This window comes from Solea solea, chromosome 15 (assembly GCF_958295425.1).
Source record: "Solea solea chromosome 15, fSolSol10.1, whole genome shotgun sequence".
NCBI lineage: Eukaryota > Metazoa > Chordata > Actinopteri > Pleuronectiformes > Soleidae > Solea > Solea solea.
In genome coordinates this window covers 21,575,568-21,586,901 of record NC_081148.1, presented here as the reverse complement: position 1 = coordinate 21,586,901, position 11,334 = coordinate 21,575,568, and the positions used below count along the sequence as shown (strand labels likewise).

The 11,334-nt window shown below is 41.1% G+C and overlaps 1 protein-coding gene across 1 annotated transcript; it reads left to right on the top strand.

Moving 5' to 3' along the window:
- The first annotated feature begins 5,382 nt into the window (after window positions 1–5,382).
- ikzf5 (IKAROS family zinc finger 5) lies at window positions 5,383–11,047 on the top strand. The gene is made up of 4 exons (XM_058651204.1): window positions 5,383–5,861; window positions 6,513–6,674; window positions 6,947–7,120; window positions 7,630–11,047. Exons 2-4 carry the CDS (start codon window positions 6,542–6,544, stop codon window positions 8,592–8,594), a joined length of 1,272 nt encoding a protein of 423 aa, XP_058507187.1. The 5' UTR covers window positions 5,383–5,861; window positions 6,513–6,541; the 3' UTR covers window positions 8,595–11,047.
- Window positions 11,048–11,334: the final 287 nt, after the last annotated feature.

The window sequence follows — 11,334 nt, the reverse complement described above, 5'->3', positions numbered from 1 at the left end:
ACACCAAACCAGTGTTACATTAGAGCAGGGGTGTCAAACGTACGGTGTGCAGGCCAGAACTGGCCCATCAGTGGGTCCAATCCGGCCCGCATGATGAATTTGTGCATGTTTATTTATTTTTCATGTTTTGTAAAAAAAAGACATATTATTATTAAATGTAAAACAAAGGGCAACATTTGGCGTTCTTGTTGTTTATAGGTTATTATTTTACTGGTCCCTCCCACTTGAGATCAAATTGTGTTGTGTGTGGCCCTTGCATTAGAGTTTTAATTTAGCACTTTCATATTTATAGGTATGTTCAACAACATTTCATTTGACAAAAATGTTTTGTTTTGTTTTTTGGGCACATATTAATAATTTTGAAGCAAATATGCCACATGTCGGATTTTCTCTATGTGACAGATCATTACATTTTAGACTGCTAGTAAAACTAATTGTTATTGATTAATCACCAACTCAGTCAGTCAGTCATCATCTACCGCTTTATCCTCCACCAGAGGGTCGCGGGGGGTGCTGTGCCAATCTCAGCTACATCGGGCGATAGGCGGGGTACACCCTGGACAGTTTGCCAGTCCATCGCAGGGCTAATCACCAACTCTTTTTTTATAATTGATTTATGTGAAAAAAACATTAAACATTACACTAAAATCAGACACAATATAGAAAAATTGTGTACTCTGAAACAATGAATTCACTTTTTTTACATTTATATTTGTTGAATAAACCAAACAATGAGTTAATTAACCAATAATCCAGAAAAATAATCAGTAGACTAATTGGTAAAAAACAACCGCTGGCTAAAAGAAAGCGATCTTTACTTAGTTTCAATCTGCTACACAAACTTCACACTAAATAAATGTGAGCAGTGTTGCAGACATGCTGGGGGTTGATACTCTATGAGTGACCCATTGGTGTTTAAGGATGTGCCACTGGATGCACTATATTATCCTCCTATTGACAGGCTAATCCATTACCAGCCCTCTTGCAGCGCGAGTGAATGCTCGTATTGGGGCAACTGTGCGTTCAGAGGCATCATTCAGGACAATGAGCTATAGCCAGACAGTGACAAGCTAGAAAAATGTCCCCACTTTTCAAGCTGTACAAATGACGCTTGGCCACGATAACTCACAACTGGACACTTCATTTCAAGTTGGGAGCTGGCCGGCCAGTCAAAAGCTATTATACCATCTTCTTTATTTGTGACCCAGGGTTTGGGTAGTAGGACCATCAAATAAATACTGCTAAAATGCCACTTCAGTAAAAAATATTGGCCAATTCTTTTTCTGTCGCGACTGGGTCCGGATGGCAAGCTGTTTCTGATGGTATAAACCTTTAAGAGTCAGGTGGTCAGGCCGCTGGCATCCATCAGGCCCAGCAGTGACCGTGGGTTCGCGTTGGACGTGTATATGCAAGTGAATAAGAGTGTCCAACAGTGACGACTCGCAGCCATTCTCAAAGCATAACAGTCCAATGAATTGATTACCAATTCATCACTGCAGAATTGCTTGCTTAGAGGAATAATCGCTCACCGATAAAGAAGAAATGGCTATGAATACATTTCAAGGATGACAATCTTTGAGGAGTAATAGTATAATTTGTCACTTGTGACAGTCTGTGTGATTGTTCTCAATATTTCAGCCTGGTGGAATATTGGACAGAATCGCATCACGTTGTCAGAGCCAGGCTGAGGTGTGTGTGTGTGTGTGTGTGTGTGTGTGTTTGAATGTGTCGAGTCGTGCTTTAATACGGTAATAAGGCAGTCAGAAGAACACTTAGACTTCCTGAGGTGACAGCAGCTTTATTGCGCGTTGCCTCATAAACTACCATCATATCTGTTCGCCACTATTATCAAATGGGTGTTTAGTGTGCTTCAGTGTGTCTGTGTGTGGGTGTGTGAAAGACACAGGGAATGTGTGAGTGTGTGTGTGTGTGTGTGTGTGTAGGGGGTGATGACACGAGTGTGCAAACACATCAGCATAAAAACAGGAGTTGATCCAACCAGAGGGCAGAAATATTGTGGAGAGGCACAAAGATTTTGAGCTTTTTACATCCTCCCACGTTGCGATGAATCATTTCTCTCTTTGGTCCTAATCTCTCTGGAAGTCCTGGCAGCTGTGGTCAAACTTAGGTCAATAAACCGTCTGACTGTCCATTGAGCTGCCACACCTATCAAAAGATGGAAGTTTGTCTTAAAGGGAGAGATAGAATCCACTGGGGAGAGAGTGGGCCCTTTCGGTGAGGCATGCAGGAAATTAATCAAGGAAATGGGGTTTTTGGTGTGCCTATATCACATCTAATCTATCCTTTGTCCACATGTAGCCAGCTCCAAGCCTCAACAATCAAGAGCGACACGCTGGCTTTATGAAAAGCCACTTGTTCCCTGCATAATTGGGTGGGTCTCAATGCCGAGTTAAATGGGAGGTGGAGGTGGAAGGAGGGGCAGTCTTGTTTGCCCATGTAAAGTGTGATCCAGATAATAGCATTCTCATCAAAGGCGGCAATTACATTCATTACAACAGCGCAAGGCGCGCCTGCAAGGAAATTAAGTGGTGAGAGGTAAGAAAAGCTTAATATATACCTCCTTTATCCTACCCCCCCCACCTCTCAGTTCTTTTTCAAATGCTCCACGTGGAGCGGGAAACCTAAAGAAAGAAACAGTCTCAACAGAAGAAGAATGAATCTCGTCAAAGCCCCCCTTCACCTTTCTGCCTCCAAGAGGCTCCCGTCTATACCGTTTCTATGGCTGCACTTGTCTGGGATTAAAAAGCTTTTCCAGGAGGGTAATCTCTAATGCAGCCCTTACACGAGCCCAACAAATGACACCAAGTCTTAAAAAAACTGCTCAAGAACTTCTCTAAATTAAATTCCCATTTCTTTCAGTAAAAGAGGAGCAAATGAATTGTGCTGTGTGGCATTAAACCACAAACAGCCCCATGAATCAAGCGGTTAAGAGGAGGAGAGAATCTTATTATTCAGGCCTTTTAAATGTGAATCGGAGCAAGTGGATAATACTGCAACCTTCTCAAAGACAGGTGCTGTCTCAGAGCCCATTCTGCATATAAACTCACTTGTATCCTTTTGATTAGAATTTTGAGTTCATGTCAGACCTTTTCCCCAATGTTAAATATATGAGTTATTTAAATCATTGTATCAATGTTGGTTTTTGGATTAGTGTGTTTGATTTATACAACACTTGATTCTTTTTTGTAATTGTAGCAATGATTAAAGTTAACCCACGAAACAACTACCGACACGTTTTCTTTTTTTCAGCGAAACGAGGGCATATTACAAAAAGTCATTCCTATACAAGGTTCCCCTTGTGTGACCACAGCATTAATAGATGTAAATGCCAGAGCTACTAATCCCTGTTTGATTATTACCTGCTCTCAATGTCATTAATACATGCTCGACGCCCTTTAACAGAGCAGCTTAATATATCGTGTGCTGGACATGTCATTAATGCAAAATTAAGTATGACCAATTATTCCCCTTAAGTATTTTTAGGTTTGAAGTGAATCTATTCTTTTAATCCAAATGCTGCATTGATTTTGACTATGGGACATAAGATTGTTCTCGCTCTGATAAATAATAATAATAATAATAATTTTAAAAAAACAATCCCACTGAAACAAATGACAGTGTCAAGAAGTGCACACTTTGTCTCTTCGTGCCGACAAATCATTGTGGCTGTGTGTAAATTATTCAACAAGATCTGGGCCCTGCTGGAAACCTGAGAATAATTAAATTGCAATAAAATAACATTAGTGTGGACAGGCTGTTAGAAAGGTGATGTAATTGGCTTCTAAGGTGGTCATGGCTCAACCCTGTCTTTCCCCAGGGACTGTGGCAGGAAGCTGACAAAGACAGGGCCACATAAGCTGATTGTACACTGATATCTCCATGTCTGAACAGTTACAGACAATAATACAGATTATAGTCAAACATTTATCTGTCAGGTTAATATAGGACTTGATGACAATGCTACATGTATTTGTACATTGGTCCATGTGGCTGTACCTCAACACAGTGTGTGATAGAATAGAAGGCGTGACCACTGAGACATGTGCACCATCTAGTGTCCAGATATCAAACTGTGCTCACATCTGAAAAAGCAACAAGAAGGACCTGCAGGGGGGGAAAAAAAACATTATATCAGAATATATTATAATTTTCTGAAGGAGCACACAAACACATATAGCATGACCTATTTAAAATGGGAAATATAGTACAGATGGACATAAACTGTTCCCACCAAACGGGTGACTTGTGTTACAAAGAAAAGCAGGTTTATGTTACTTCTGCTGTACTGTATTAGTATTGCATTGACAGTAGCAGTTGTAATGTGGTAAAAGGATACAGTGGCCTCACTCAACCCGGCCGTTTATCATCTTCTCCTCAGTGGTTTTCCTACAACTTTGACACAAATGGGGCAACGCGATCTTCACCAAGCCCTTACTGGTAAATTATTGATTGTGATAAAACATGAATGAGTCAATAGCTTTTGAAAGTAATGTAATTGTTGCGGCTCATTTGCCACTTGCGCATAATTGAAAGCTGTATACATTTGAAAGTTGTGTCGTGTCAGGGACATGAATGGACACGCTATCATGTAACAGGATTAGCTGGTGGCAAGGGATGGTTGTTTTACACATAGACAGTTAAAGGTAGATAGGTGGATAGATTAGATGGATAGAAAGGGTGGGAATCATCGGGTACCTCACGATAGGCGGTCCACGATACCAATAATACCAATAATCACAATGTCTTGTATTGTCCACAAACCCAAATTACTCAAATTAAATTATTTCTTTGTTACACAGAGCAAAGAAACCAGAAAATACTCACATTTAAAATGTAGAAACAAAATTGAGGGATTGTTTATTTATTTCTTTATTTTTTTAAACGCTCAAACCTATTCATCAATTATCAAAATGGTTAGCAATTATTAATCAATTGTTTCAATACTCATTAACTCAATACTATTACTTAGATCATTATTTAACCGGACTATATCATAATATGTATTACAAAATATAAGTTAAATGCTGATAAAACACCAGTTTAACTGTGCCATTATTAAATATAAAAGCTGAAGCACAACAGGGAGAAAAAATAATAACAAACATGTTGACCTGAAGTTTAATAAGAAGAGGTTTCGCACGTTTATTTCGAAACCTAATAAATTAAAATATGGCCTTAACTCTAGTTTTGTTTTAGGCAACAAAGTCAAATTATATCTTAGCCAGTCATCTTCTATATCACGTTCTTGTGTTTTTTTCTTATGTTTGGGTTCGGGCACAGAGGTAAAATTGAATGCAGGTGCGCTTTCACAGTATTTTATAAAGCGTTATTTTTTACGAGGAAACGTCGATCTTGTGGTGGGAACCTTTCTTTGCTAGTACTGTGTTGGTGATGGGACATTTTTCACCGACGCACACATTGAACTTTCACCCCTGGCACTAGTTTTTTTTTTGTTTTGATATCGTAGGTTTGATTTCCTGTCTGAATTTTCGCTTCTGCTTTGACAGAAACACGATACACATCAAGCGGGGGTCCTAGTGTTTTTCTTCTTTTTCCCTCACACCTGTAAGGACTATGTAAATAATGAGCGTGTCGACCAGATAACGCAGTTGCTAGTAACAAAGATGCTTTTTCTCAGATAAGCTAGCTTTAGCGGTGCCGCTAACTAAGCCTACGTAGCTTTGGTTACAACATGACGACGATGAAGAGCGACTGATTTCGTGCTTGTCAGTCAGTGGTTTACAGTATTACCCTGTCACTGAGTCTGGACCGGTGCAAAAACGGCCTTATCCACGCGAGTGTATCTGTCCACTTTAGGCCGACGAGTTGTCTTCATAGAGGTAAGTGTACCGCTAACAACTAGCTTCATTACCGGTGTGTTGTATACGTGTATTGTGTTATGTCATGCCAATTCTTCCACATTGTCGAGATTATTGGATTGGTATTGGCAATATATGTATGTACGTCTTCAAATGTGACTGAACTAGTAACCGTTGAGTAAATGGTAGGGGTGCGAATCGCCAGAGAGACCACGATACGATATTATCACGATCACAATAAGACGCAGGACCGCAAACAATATATTAACGAAAGTATGCAACATCCGTTCCCACTCAACTCTCTCTCATTGGTTATTCTGGGGTTCTGCTCATGCCCCAATAGCTGTTTGCCTTTGCTGTAAATATCAAACATGTTTAATACTTGTGATTTGAAATCCATGTGTGTGGTGAAATTCACTGTATTATAGAAGGCTTCACTTGTACCTTCCACAGTCATTTAGTCGAGATGAACACTATTGCGGAGTGAAGCCTGAACAGTGATTATGTAACTTTCCAAAAGCTAGGGACAGCGCTTCATCCAGGGTCACATACCTCTAACGATCAGAAATGAAGAAGCCTCTTGGATGAAATGTAAAAAATCTCTATTATCCTTAGGAGAACTATGACCTGTATGAATGAGAATCTACACAGACATATATATTTGTCATTTAGGTGTTGGGTATCTGCATCACTTTCTTTCAATGGGTGAGGAAAAGCCAGACACGCTGGACTTTGTGAAGGATTTCCAGGAGTATCTGAGCCAGCAGACTCAGCATGTCAACATGATATCAGGCTCTGTTAGTGGCGTCAAGGAGGCTGACGAGTTGCCAGCGGGTAAGAGCCATGTGGCATTTAACCTTGTGTTTATAACCCTAATATTTTAAATCAGTCGTTTTTAGAGTAAGACTCAGGAAAACTTCATGTTTTATAACTTGAATCCAGCTGTAGAAACGATTTGAATATTTCCATGCATATAAGACATATAACTGCCGAATGATTTGTTTCCCAGTATGCAGTAATAAAATCTAATCTTGAGTTTCTATGGCATGTCAAATAATGTTTTGCCCTAGTCAGTTGTAAATTGATGCTAATGTTCGTGTTTGCAGACTGCAGTCAGAATGGACTGGATCACCCATCAGTGGACATGTCACTGGAGGACAGTTCGGGGATCCTCGTGGATGGATTTGAGAGGACCTATGATGGCAAGCTCAAGTGCCGCTACTGCAATTATGCCACCAGAGGCACAGCGAGACTCATTGAGCACATCCGTATTCACACAGGTGAGTGTCTGCATCCAGACAAGTATTTCAGCTCCATATTTAGAAAATAATCTGCGTCCATATGAGCAAAACTGAAAATGGGTGTGATGTGACAGTTCAGGTACACTCAGTATGCACATGCTGCTATACAGATTAAACAGATTCTCTCCTCTGCAGGTGTTTGATTAGTTTCAGAAAGTTTTACTTTACAGGATTTCTGTTATGAGACAGACAATGAGGTGAAAATGAAAGTGGAAGTGTAAACAGAGCTTTTAGTTCACAGCTGACAGTTAAATTGTGGTTGTTCAGGACCAATCAGGAAGTAAATGCACGTAACAAGGTCTCTGTTTCTGCCCTGGAGCTTTCAAATGAAAACAGAGCCAGCAGAGTTTTTAAACTTTAAACTTCTTAATCACCAGGGTAGTGTGGACATCAGACATATCTGGAGTGGGATTTATGTGTTATTAGCTGAAAATGGAGTAGTATAGGTGTAGCCTTTGTCATTCAGCCTGTTTTCCTCAATTAAACAGGAGAGAAGCCGCACCGCTGTCACCTCTGCCCATTTGCGTCAGCCTACGAGCGCCACCTGGAGGCCCACATGCGATCACATACAGGCGAGAAGCCTTACAAGTGTGAGCTGTGCTCCTTCCGTTGCAGTGATCGTAGCAACTTGTCACATCATCGCCGCAGACGCCACAAACTATTACCCATGAAAGGTGCTCGCTCTCTTTCCCATAAGAAGATGCTGAGTGTTTTACAGAAGAAGGCCAGCTCTTTGGGATATGGCCGCCGGCTCCTCATCAACTTCAGTCCCCCTTCTATGGTGGTGCACAAGGCCGACAACGTGAGTGACTTCTCACATGAGCTGCCCCACTTACGCCAGGAGACCTATGAAAATCAGAGTGGAGCAGTTGAGGAAGGACTCTCCACTAATCAAAATCATCATCACCATGACATGGTGATGGATAACCCCTTGAACCAGCTGTCCACACTGGCAGGCCAGTTAGCCAGTCTCCCGTCAGAGTCCCAGGCCGAGACTCAACCGCCCATGTCTCCAGGAGCTGAATCTATTGAGGATGAGAAGCCCTTCCTCATCCAGCAGCCTCACCCAGCCACAACTCCTATAGCCGTCACAGCCAGCATGGCTCACGCCTCCTCCTCTTCTCCAATCACCCCAGAGCCCCGGGCTCCTCCCCACAGCAACTGCAGTCCTGGAGGAGGACCCTGCAGTGAGCACAGTGGGCACACCAGCACTCCTAGTGTCTCCAACAGCCGACCCAGTACACCAGCTCCGGGCCTGTCTGCCCCGCTCCAGGACCCCCACGTGCTGCATCACTGCCAGCACTGTGACATCTACTTCCCTGACAACATCCTCTACACAATCCACATGGGCTGCCACGGCTATGAAAACCCATTCCAGTGCAACATCTGTGGCTACAAGTGCAAGAGCAAGTACGACTTTGCCTGCCACTTTGCCCGCGGGCAGCACAAGTAATAAAATAGGAAAACAAAGAACAATCTTTTAATGGGACAGCTTTGGTTTTTCTTAATTCTATAGTAATTTTATTTATTGGTCTTTTAGCTGGCCTTGATGTAGCCTTGGCTCGACAGTTTAACTTGCACAGAAAAATGTCAGCATTCAGATGGTTCCATTTTTGTATACTTGAAGGTGCCCATTCAAGTGTATTTGAAAGAGATGCTGTGTTTTTAGACGGGTTGAGAATTTATTTGCGATGGAGACCGTCACATTCACGAAAAACATTTACATTATTTGTTGAATTTCGTCGAGAGTTGCTTTCAGCTGTCCAAAGCCAATTTAGAAAGCTGCAATTTTCTGCAGATAATTTGGCTTTTATTCAGTTGGCAGTGAATGAAAATCTTGAAGGAAATACCTCAGCAATCTACAAACAAGTTTAAAATGAACTTTGAAAATGGTCAAATGTGGTGTTTTATACACGTGATTTATAATATAATAAATCCCCTTTAAGTGATCTCACCATTGCTAAGGGCTATCGGTTTATGTAGCTGTGAGATTTAACTGTTGTGAACTAAAAAGGCGTAATTACTTTTAACATTATGATTGAGATTAATAGACCAACCAATAAATAGTGTTCAGGCATACTGTGACCTGGACACTGCTTCTCACTGAGAACATGGCTGCCAGCAAGGACAGAAAGGACAACAGAATTTAGCCACAAATAATAAAATCTATGCCTGCTGAAGAGTGTTATATCTTAGGATAATATTCTCTCTCTGTTACATGTCCTTTTCCAACTGGAAACTCAATTTTGTATACTGCTCTCTCCTCACACCTTACAGTCCATAGAGAAAATAACCAAATTCACATCACAGGACACAGGATCTGTTTATCCGCCGCTGCCTCCATCGATCAGTAAGTTCAAACGTGTTATGTTGTGACTTTGATGTTTGAAATCCTTTGTTTGGGCGTGCAATAGTGGCACATCGCCACTGAACAAAGCAGCAGTAGACCCGCAGCTCCTGTATCTTTGTGGGCCAAAAAGATGCAGATTTCTTATATGGAATTTGGTGCTGGAAAGTAAGCCTTTCACAAATTCGGTTTCTTGCTGTAAAAGGCTGTTTATGGTGAGATGAAGTGGCAAACGTACTGTATACATAAGATATCGTTCCTTTTTATCCCTGCTGGCAACCATGTTATCAGTGAGAGCAAGTGCCCAGTTTCTCAGGCTGGTTCATAAAAACAGCAGCACTTTCTGTGAAATCATTGTCCGTCAATTCCTCAACTATCTCTTTTAAAGAGTAGGATTACTGAAGAGCGATACATGAGTATAGTACCACCTACAGGCTATTTTTTTGTTTGTTTTCGGCAGGGTGAATCTGACTGTGCCACCCAAAATAAATTCTCAACTCTCCTGGACCTACGAATAAATAATTCTCCTATGTTGCTCACACAGGAGTTAAACTGTCGGCCCGAAGTGGTCTTACTTAAGCCTTGTTGAAATTATTTCAGTGCTTTAGGTGCATTACTACTATTTCTTTGCAGTGCCTGACAAAGTCTCTTTTCTGGAAAGACGACTGTTACTTTGAAGATTATTATTATTACAAATGTCTCTTCTTACTGTATTTCATAGACCCAGAACCTTAGAAAAAAAGTTTGGCCATTGTAGTTTTCTGTGATGGCCGTGCTTGTTTTTATTTTTTATTTTTTTGTGCTCAACAAATGCTGCTAAGAAACTTTGAAATCAGTGCCACCTGTAGTCTATGGAAGGCATCCAAAATGAAAAACCTGGCCAAAATTTGTACCAGTGATTTTGGCCAGCGAGCTCAGTTACAGTAGAATTTTTGTTAATCTGTGTTTTGAAGTTCCTCCACAAAGTGCGTGTCCCTTTTCATTACTTAAACGTCACATTCTGATTTTTTGATATTGTATGAAGTCACTTTATTACTCAGTATCTCCATATTTAGGGCAGAATCACCAAGTCTTGTGTCTCACGTGAAACATTTTTTTTTCAGAATTGCCACGTAGCATTGGGGGAAAACCTTGTTTTAGCCTTTGAGAGAAGTCGGTGAGATTTCCCATTCCAGATCCCAGTGCTATTCTGAATATTTACTGAGTATTGTATTGAGTGGTTGGATAGATGTTCAGTGTCAAAATAACTGTGTTGCAGTAACACTGCTACTTTAGTAAGATTGTATTTTTGTCGCGGGTACTGTCGTCTGTTGCTCGGCAACATGTGTGGAGAACATTTCCACTGTTTTTTAGAACCACCTCTTACCATGCTTAACAGTAATAACTTAAGGGCATCCAGTAACGACTGCCTTATGTTCTCTGTGTGTTGTAGGTTCATAGGTAACGGTGAATGTCGAAGCCCTCTGTGGGCGACGACTCACTCCCTCTGGGATGGCCAACCATTTTATTGTGAGACAGAGTAATCTGACTAATTTATAAGTAAAGTGTTTTCTAACTGAGCTGTGCTTTGTCTTTTCCTTTTTCTTCCTTTGTGTGAAGCTTCTTCTGTGTTTAAAAGTAAAGGCCCACTGTGTAGCAATTAGTGACATCTAGTGGTGAGATGGCAGAATGCAGCGAACTGAGTCACCTCTCCCCTCTTCCAAGCAAGGTGCCAAATATTTTCAGTGTGAAGTAGTTTAAGCAAGTCAGAAAAGTCACTAGATGTCACTAGAACATGTCATTCGCTAAATTAGTAATTTCCAAAGAGTGGGTCGGGACCCCCAGATTGGTCGCAAGAGTTTAGTTT

Excerpts from the sequence above, each read along its gene's own strand:
- ikzf5 (XM_058651204.1), top strand. The coding sequence starts at position 6,542 with ATGGGTGAGGAAAAGCCAGACACGCTGGACTTTGTGAAGGATTTCCAG. Across the intron at positions 6,675-6,946 it reads GGCTGACGAGTTGCCAGCGG|ACTGCAGTCAGAATGGACTG; the intron begins GTAAGAGCCATG and ends TCGTGTTTGCAG. Across the intron at positions 7,121-7,629 it reads GCACATCCGTATTCACACAG|GAGAGAAGCCGCACCGCTGT; the intron begins GTGAGTGTCTGC and ends TCAATTAAACAG.